Below are 9,314 nucleotides of genomic sequence, written 5' to 3'. Positions count from 1 at the left end.
CAGGATTGGCAGTTTAAGCAAAACCTATTTGCATACTGTGTTTGCATGCAGTTGTCTTTGGGCTGAAGGGAGCCACCCTGGATAACAAGGCAAACCCACAATCATTCTCTTAAAATTTCAGTGTCCGAAAACTGAGGCTGGGAGGAGGTCAACTCAAAGCCATGTCTCATTTGGTAAACTGAGGCCCAGGTAAAAGGCTCCAAAACCCACAGCCCCTCCACATTCTGTCCCCCAAAGAAGCTGTGTCCCTGCCTCCTTCCTCTGACCATCATCCCCCAAATGCCAGAGCTCCCTTTCTTTTTCTTTCTTTCTTTAAGTAGACTCCGTGCCCAAGGTAGAGCCCAGCGTGGGGCTTTAACTCAAGACCCTGAGATCAAGACCTGCGCCAAGATCCAGATTCAGTTGTTTAACCCACTGAGCCAGCCAGGCGCCCCCGGGGCTCCCTTTCTGAGCCAGGTGAAGCCACAGACACCAGAGCAAGAACAGAAGCCACAACCATGCAGAGAGGGGTCAGTGGCTGCCACCTGGTTTGCATCTGTGCCTTCCCCCTGCCCAGTTCCTGAGTAGGACCAGAGGCCCAGAAGGCCAAGGCAAGCAGCCAGGTTCCTACAACTGGGTTTCAGCCCCACCCCTGGCACAGGCATGAAGTTGGGAAGCATCTGGGCAGCTGCTGTCTATTCTATTTAAACAGCCAACCTGGTCAGAGGGCTCTGCTTGGCCATGCCAGGCACAGGACCATCTGGCCAGCATGTCACTCCTGGCAGCTCACCTAGTCAGCTTGCAGCTCTCGCTCTCCTGCTGCTGGGCCCTCAGCTGCCACAACACAGAGCTGTCTCCCAACTTCAGCCTCCCTGGGGATTACCTCCTTGCAGGTCTGTTCCCTGTACACTCTCACTGTCCGGGGGTGAGACGCAGGCCCACGGTGACTCTCTGTGACAGGTAAGTGAGGGGTCCTATGCCTATAAGGACCTCTGCCTGCCCTCCTTGGTGAAGACCATGCCCTTTCTGCCTCTGGGGCTGCCTCCTGAACCACCTCTAGTCCCTCCCCATCCTATGGTCACCACCTTCAAGCCCTGGCTGGACCTTCCCTGGCACTTCTGCTCAGGTTCCACTTTGTAATACATTATTTTGTCCTGGCTATTAGAGTGCTTTGTATTGTAATCCCGTTCCAATTGTTTCCAGGCTTTGTGACATAAGGAGGTGGCAAGGATTAAGCAAGCATGGCTTTTCCCGGCTTCTGTGCCCTCCCTGGTCCTCTCCAGGTTCAAACTCCTGAGTGTCCGGATGGCAAGCGTGGTTTTCCATGAGGAGGAGAGGGAAGGCTAACAGCAGTAGATGCTTTAGGAGCTTAGGAAAGATATCTTAGATTGGTGCCTTGCCTTCATGAAGTCGACAGTCTCAGTAGAGAAAAACATCTGCTTTTCTCCTAAAGAAGATAAATTGTTTGCCGTCTGTGCAAGTCACAGATTTGGGAAGACTCGAGGATGGATCGGGACTCAGTGGCAGGATGCCTTAAACATGACACACATCTGAGATTCACACTGGAGGAAGGCTCTGGAAAGCCTAGTGCATGAAGACTGGCCCCAAGAGCTACAGATAGGAGCCTGGGAAGAGAAGATTTGGGGAAGAGGAGACACATGGACACCCACTTCTGAAGAAGGTGTCATGGTGGGAGGCACTGAGTTTCCTCTGAGGGACTTAAAGACAGAAGTGATAGAAATGATGGAAGAGGGGCACCTGGGTGACTCAGCCATTGGGCGTCTGCCTTTGGCTCAGGTCATGATCCCAGAGTCCTAGGATCGAGCCCCATATCGGGCTCCCTGCTCAGCAGGAAGTCTGCTTCTCCCTCTCCCACTCCCCCTGCTTGTGTTCCCTCTCTTGCTGTGTCTCTCTCTGTCAAATAAATAAAATCTTAAAAAAACAAAAAAAAGAAATGATGGAAGACCTTTCCAACAGGCACAGAGGCTGGAAAGTGGAATGTGCTTGCACAGTCTTCAAGCAGAGCTGAACCATGTCCCTGTTGGGATCCAGCCAGCAGTTCCTGAGAGGCAGTGAGGAACACAGGTGCTCACTACATTCATGAGTGTCCTGGTGAGAAGCACTAGTTAAACAAGGTTAAACAGGTGTGTGGTTAACTTTTTGTGTCAGCCTGGCTAGGGTATGGTGCCCAGTTGTTTGGCCAAACACCTGTCTAGATGTTGCTGTGAAGGTTAACATTTAAATCAGTAGGGTGAGTAAAGCAGCTTATTTTCCATTGTGTGGGTGGGCCTCATCCAAACAGTTGAAGACCTTAAGAGAAAAGATTGAGGTCCCCTAAAAAGGAAGGAATTCTGCCTTCAGACTCAAGATTGCAGCATCAACCATTGAGGGAATTTCCAGCCTGCCCTGCAAACGTCAGACTTGCCAGCCCCACAATCACATGACCAATTCCTTAAAATAACCTCTTTTTTTTTGTCTCTATATATCCAATTGGTTCTGTTTCTCTAGAGAACACTAATACAGCAGGTGTCTCTGATACAGGACTTCATCAGGCTTTCAATGCTAATATGCTTATCCAGGAAGGCATGGGATGTGGTTTCTCCAACTTGTCCCCCCTCCCCCGACCCAAAGGCCTGTTAACACAACTGTGTGTATGGTACCAGGCCCACATTGAGGTCATGGTTGTGGGGGCTAGACAGATGACCTCAGAGTTTCCTTTCTACCCTCCAAAGAGGGTTGCAGCAAGGCCTTGCCCTTCTTGGCTCTCAGCTTGGCTTTTTCCACAGACCCAACAGCTTCAACGGCCATGGCTACCGCCTCTTCCAGGCCATGAGGTTTGGCATTGAGGAGATCAACAATTCCACGACCCTGCTGCCTCACATCCCCCTGGGGTACCACCAGTATGACGTGTGCTCAGAGTCAGCCAACGTGTATGCCACACTACATGTGCTCTCCACACTGGGGACGCATCACACTGAGAGCCAAGCAAACCCTGCCCACTACTCCCCTGCTGCCCTGGCGGTGATTGGACCTGACACCACCAACCATGCTGTCTCCCCTTCTGGCAAGTCCAGTGCGGGCTGGGAGCGGTGGGCAGGAATCACTGGGCCCCAAGGCCAGTCTGGCCCCCTGGATCTCCTGGGTGCTCACCACTCATGAGTCACATTGCAGGGGGCCCTGCCGCATCGCAGTCCCCACTCCAGCATTTCTTCCTCCCCAAATGCTGCATCCAAACCTCCTTGCCTCAATGCTCCTGAGAAAACCCATTCTCCTTTGAAACTGCTGCCCTTCACACTCTTCCCACCATTCTGTCTTCTTTATGAAGAATGGAACACCCTTTGTGTCCCACCCCACAGGCTTCTCCACTTCTCCCCTGCCCTCCTTCTTCCTTCCTGCCTTCCTCCCCTCCCTCCGGGCTCAGGCTCAGAGGTGTGGTCTCCCACTCAGAGTGCTGTCCCCCTGGGCCTCACCCCCTCCTCTGCTTGTCAGCCTTTCCTAGGCTTCCTCCTCCACCTGTAAGCTAGCCTTATCCCTCCCCATCTTCCAGGCACCCCTGCTCCCAGCACGGTCCTCCCTCTGCCCGCTTTCCATGGAAACTTACCTGCAGAGCCCTCTAGTCTTGTTTGCTTCTCCCTCTTGTCATTTGCTTCTCAACCCCCTGCCCTGGCTGCTGTCCCACCACTCCTGCTCTTGTGATCTGGAGGGCTTTCTAGGTCTCCAAATCCAACAAATGCTTCTCAGCCCCTTTTTACCTGACATGACAACTCTGTGACATTCCCGACCAGTCCTTCAGTGACATTCTTTCCTCAGCATTTATGACCTGCCCCCTCTCACTTATGGCCCCTCCTCTTCCTCCTCAGTCTCCTTTAGAGAATCTCTTCCCCACCTCTTTTGATAAGGTGGATGATTCCCAGAGTACAGGATGCTCCCTTTCCCAGGCAGGTGTTGGGAGTAAAAAATTTCCTCTACTCTTCAAGATTCTTCTGGCTGGTCTAAACATTGACATGAGACAGATTAACAGGAGAAAGTCAAGATTACATACGAATAGGGAATCCACATAAACATGAGAGGTTCAAATACAGGCAAAATGAGGCTTATATGCTATTCTGAACTAAGGAAAAGCTGGTAGGGTATCTGGGACTTCAAAGGAGAGGAAGACAATTCACAGGAAGAGATAAGAGAGTAAATGTTTAGTAAACAAATGTTTGCCAGGCCATCCAGAAACAATGGGACATAGAGAGGAATTTTAACAAATTGGACTTTGCTAAGATCCCCCCTGCCCACCACAGCTAGTTCCTATTATACTCTAGTTATGTATGGTGACAGTTCCCTAACCTGGAGCAGGTCAGCTATCTAAATTCTTTTAGGCAGTTAGGGGAAAGGTCAACGTTTCCTCCTGAGTCTTTTGTGCCTTAATTATTTCCAACTGGAAATTAACCCACATGCCAAAGTGGTGTATCATGGGGCAATTCATTCAGAACCCCTACACAGGCCATGAACCCCATGGCTCAATTTCCCATTCTCTAGCTTCTGTCCTGTGTTCTAAGCTCTGAGCCTCCTTTCTGGATGTTCATCCAGGATCTCCACTGCATGGACCCAGCAGGCCCCAAACTGAGCTTACCTCCCTAGACAACTGGAGTCTCTTTTCTTCCTGCATCCCCCCTCCTGCCCACCTGCCTCTATATTCAAGCCAGGAACCTGGCAGGCCTACCCATGTTCCTCTGCCCCCCACCCCCACAGTTAGCCCAACACCATGGCCTCTGCTTTTACCTTCTAAATGCTGCCCAGTCCATCCACTCTTCTCCATCTTCACTGCCACAGCTCTAACTCAGACCACCAAGCTCTCTCATCTAGATGATTCCATCAGCCTTCTAGGGGTTCTCCCTGACTCTGGTCTTGAGCCTTTTCTAACATGTTCCTCACTGAAATCAGAGATACACTCCTAAAATACAAGTCATAGCATATCACTTCTCTGCCTAAACATTTAGGGGCTCCCCATGGCCTACAGATAAAGACCAAGTCTCTGAGCATGACATTTAAGGCCTCCTGCTCTGACCAGACACACCTACTTTTGTGCTCCTTCTTCTGGCATGGGCATCCACATGTGACCTCCTGGGTCATTTCACTCACTCTGTGCTGCTTTTGTTCCTTTCCCCTTCCTCTCTCAGAACCTCCCCTTGGGTTTCTGCCTCTTCTCCAGATGTACGTTGTCAGCCTCCTATGTCCAGTAGGGCTCTCCTTGAGGGCCAGGGCAGGGATCAGGTGTCCTCCTCCCTGGGTCCCCATGCCCAGCAAAGGGCCAGAAGTGGGGGGGCCCTGAGTTGAGACTGATGCCACTGAACTTGCTGAACTGAACCCCCGCAGATCAGCTACGAGGCCAGCAGTGTGATGCTCGGAGTGAAGCGGTATTACCCCTCTTTTCTGCTCACCATCCCCAGCGATAAGCACCAGGTGGAGATCACAGTGCTGCTGCTGCAGAGGTTTGGGTGGGTCTGGATCTCACCGGTGGGCAGCGACGGTGACTACAGGCAGCTGGGGGTACAGGCACTGGAGGAGCAGGCCACCCAGCAGGGCATCTGCATTGCCTTCAAGGACATCATACCCTTCCTTCTCTGCCCGCCCTGGGAATGAGAGGATGCAGAGCATGATGCACCACCTGGCCCGAGCGAGGACCACCGTGGTGGTCATTTTCTCCAGCAGGCAGCTGGCCAGGGTGTTCTTCGAGTCCGTGGTGCTGGCCAACCTGACTGGCAAGGTGTGGATCACCTCAGAGGACTGGGCCATCTCCAGACACATCAGCAGCTTGCCCGGGATCTGGGGCATTGGCACAGTGCTGGGCGTGGCCATCCAGCAGCGGCTTGTCCCTGGCCTGAAGGAGTTTGAAGAGGCCTATGTCCAGGCAGATAAGGGGGCCCATGGGCCTTGCTCCAGGGGCTCCTGGTGCAGCAGCAACCAACTCTGCAGAGAGTGTCTGGCTTTCACGACACAGCAGATGCCCACGCTTGGAGCATTCTCCATGAGCTCTGCCTACAACACCTACCGGGCTGTCTACACAGTGGCCCATGGCCTCCACCAGCTCCTGGGCTGTGCCTCCGGAGCCTGTTCCAGAGACCGAGTCTACCCCTGGCAGGTAAGGGAGACCAGCCCCTGGCACCCTGAAAGGGGGTGTTTCCTGAGGCAAGCAGAGTGATTACTTTCTGGCCAGCTAAGTGCTAGGAGTGCGGGACAAAGGTTACCGATCAGAGGGCTGATCCCCTCTCTTAGGCTTCACTTCTCTGAACCTGAGCCCCTCCCACTCACCATACTTCAGATCCAGGACTAAAAATCACTGTAAAGGGGTCCTTCATTAGAAGTTTCCTCTCAGGGGGCTCAGTCATTAAGCGTCTGCCTTCAGCTCAGGTCTTGATCCCAGGGTCCTGGGATTGAGCCCCGCATCAGGCTCCCTGCTCGGTGGGAAGCCTGCTTCTCCCTCTCCCACTCCCCCTGCTTGTGTTCCCTCTCTCGCTGTCTCTGTCAAATAAATAAATAAAATCCTAAAAAAAAATAAAAGCAGCAGCTTCCTCTCAGTAGGCTAGTTGGGAGGGTTGAGGGGCTTCCTTGGAGGGGAAGGAGGGCTCTGAATTTCCAGATGGACTGAAACCACCTAAATAGAAGCACAAGGCCCCAGGCACTTGCTTCCTGAGCCTCCCAGGTCTGGGCGGTTGAGGAGGAACAGCCTTTTTCATCTATGGCAGCTCCCTGGTCCCTGTTTATTTCAGCTTCTGGAGCAGATCCACAAAGTGAATTTCCTTCTACACGGGGATACTGTGATATTTAATGACAACGGGGACCCCCTCAGCAGCTATGACATAATTGCCTGGGACTGGAGTGGCCCCAAGTGGAATTTTAGGGTCATCGGCTCCTCCACGTGGCCTCCAGTTCAGCTGGACATAAATAAAACCAAAATCCGGTGGCACGGAAAGGACAACCAGGTAACAGAGACATGGTCACTCACAAGGGGACTGCCTTATGGATAGCCTGAAGCCTGAGGATACTGTGGACGAGCAGGAGGGGGATCCCAGGTACCAGGCCAACATGGCCCTATCCAGCTCCCCGGGCAGCACCCAGATGGCCGGCTGCTGCAGGTTTATGAAACCAGGGGCTCTGACCTGGGAGTGAGCTGTGAAAGCCGATGTACAGAGATTGTTTCCCCTTCCATGTGAGCATCCCTCGACTTGAGCCACTCCATGTGGTTACAGAACACCTGTGGCTTCTTGCAGGTGCCTAAGTCTGTGTGCTCCAGCGACTGTCTTGAAGGACACCAGCGAGTCATCGTGGGTTTCCACCACTGTTGCTTTGAGTGTGTGCCCTGTGAGGCCGGGACCTTCCTCAACAAGAGTGGTGAGTGACCAAGTGAGTGGGCGAATGACTGGGCACTCCTAGGGTCTGCAGAGCAGATGACGGGATCCCCGTTGGGCCACACATGTGCAGAACCAGGGCCTTGCTCACTTCGCTGCAGTTAGGTACAGGTTGGAGAATACCTGCCGCCAGGCTGAATTCTGAGGAAGCAGAAACAACCAGTTGAAATCCTCAGACCCACTATGTCTTTTACTAGAGAGCTCCCAGCCCAATTCCTATGGGGGCACTTTTATTCTAAATTCAACGTTTTTATGCAAACAGATGTAGCTATGTTCCCTTGTACTCTCCCACGCTATCTGTGTGAAGTCCCTTCTATTGACCATGCCAAAGACAGCCAGCACCTTGAACAGCTTGGCCTGAATGCAGATACTATTGTATCTGCAGCTGAAAAAACATACCCAGTGACGCAAGGTCAAGATCAGAGAGCAAATTGGGGTAGCTAAGGGCTCAGCCCAGAGTTGGACTCCATGAGCCACATTCTTTCCTTTTACTACCTCTGTGGCCATGGGAATGCATCTCTTCTGTTCTTAGAGTCAGAGAAACCACAGAGTGGCAGCACAGGAAGGTGGATTTGGTTAGGGGAAGTGCTGGGGAGAAATGAAAATGCCCTTCCTTCAGGGCTGACTGTTCCTATTGGATCATAGCCTCACTGGCATGCGGGCAGAGTCACCAGAGTAAGGCCTTCCCTAAGGACCTCTTGGTTTGCAAGCCCAAGGGATCATGAGCCATACAGAACCTACCCAAGCATCTCCAGAATCTGTAATTCATACAGGCATCTTGAGGAAACACTTGGCCTCGGGATCCCACTCAGGGCTACCCCCATCTCACCGTGCCCAGAGGCACCCAGCTCCTGTTGTGTAGCCCTCCCAGCACCTTGCAGGTCTGCGTGGCCTCCCTTCCTCATTCCTGCTCTGCTCATCTAGCTCTCAGGAGCCTTCTGCCTTTCCTTCCAGATCTCCACAGCTGCCAGCCTTGTGGGAAAGAAGAATGGGCACCCGAGGGAAGTGAAACCTGCTTCCCACGCACCGTGGTGTTTTTGACTTGGCATGACACTATCTCTTGGGTGCTGTTGGCAGCTAATACGCTGCTGTTGCTGCTGCTGGCTGGGACTGCTGGCCTGTTTGCCTGGCACTTAGACACCCCGTGGTGAGGTCAGCTGGGGGCAGGCTGTGCTTCTTCATGCTGGGCTCCCTGGCAGGGGGCAGCTGTGGGCTCTATGGCTTTTTTGGGGAGCCCACCCTGCCCACATGCTTGCTGCGCCAAGGCCTCTTTGCCCTCGGGTTTGCCATCTTCCTGTCCTGCCTGACAACCCGCTCCTTCCAGCTGGTCTTCATCTTCAAGTTTTCTGCCAAGGTACCCACCTTCTACCATGCCTGGGTCCAAAACCATGGTCCCAGCCTATTTGTGGTCATCAGCTCAATGGCCCAGCTGCTCATCTGTCTAACTTGGCTCATGGTGCGGACCCCACGGCCCACCAGGGAATACCAGCGCTTCCCTCAGCAGGTGGTGCTTGATTGCACGGAGGCCAACTCCCTGGGCTTCGTGTTGGCTTTCGCCTACAACGGCCTCCTGTCCGCCAGCGCCTTGGGCTGCAGCTCCCTGGGCAAGGACCTGCCGGAGAACTACAGCGAGGCCGAACGCGTCACCTTCAGTCTGCTCCTCGACTTCGTGTCCTGGATTGGCTTCTTCACCACGGCCAGCGTCTACCAGGCCAAGTACCTGCCCGCGGTCAACGTGCTGGCGGCGCTGAGCAGCCTGAGCGGCGGCTTCAGCGTGTGTTTCCTCCCCAAGTGCTACGTGATCTCAACAGCACCGAGCACTCGCAGGCCTCCATCCAGGACTACACGAGGCGCTGCGGCTCCACCTGACCGCTGAGGCGGGCAGGGCCACGCCGGGGGTGGGGGGCGGGCCTGACGCCTCCTCTGCCGCGAGGGTCG

At 53.6% G+C, this 9,314-nt stretch overlaps 1 protein-coding gene and 1 long non-coding RNA gene across 2 annotated transcripts; one reads left to right on the top strand and one right to left on the bottom strand.

The window, feature by feature from the left end:
* Positions 1-629: 629 nt before the first annotated feature.
* On the top strand, positions 630-9,245 carry TAS1R1 (taste 1 receptor member 1). Its single transcript, XM_036064585.2, is given in 10 exon segments — positions 630-939; positions 2,766-3,043; positions 3,589-3,617; positions 5,344-5,586; positions 5,588-6,109; positions 6,738-6,950; positions 7,239-7,359; positions 8,331-8,519; positions 8,522-9,172; positions 9,175-9,245. Coding segments are annotated over 10 exon segments (2,508 nt in total). The 5' UTR covers positions 630-748.
* LOC144381998 (uncharacterized) lies at positions 4,155-8,878 on the bottom strand. The gene is made up of 2 exons (XR_013448405.1): positions 8,739-8,878; positions 4,155-7,517 (listed from the first exon to the last, which is right to left on the bottom strand). It is a non-coding gene; the product is annotated as an uncharacterized LOC144381998 (long non-coding RNA).
* Positions 9,246-9,314: the final 69 nt, after the last annotated feature.

Source organism: Halichoerus grypus, chromosome 5 (assembly GCF_964656455.1).
Source record: "Halichoerus grypus chromosome 5, mHalGry1.hap1.1, whole genome shotgun sequence".
In the NCBI taxonomy this organism is placed as follows: domain Eukaryota; kingdom Metazoa; phylum Chordata; class Mammalia; order Carnivora; family Phocidae; genus Halichoerus; species Halichoerus grypus.
The sequence above is the reverse complement of the archived record's forward strand: the minus strand, read 5'-3'. Positions and strand labels throughout refer to the sequence as shown.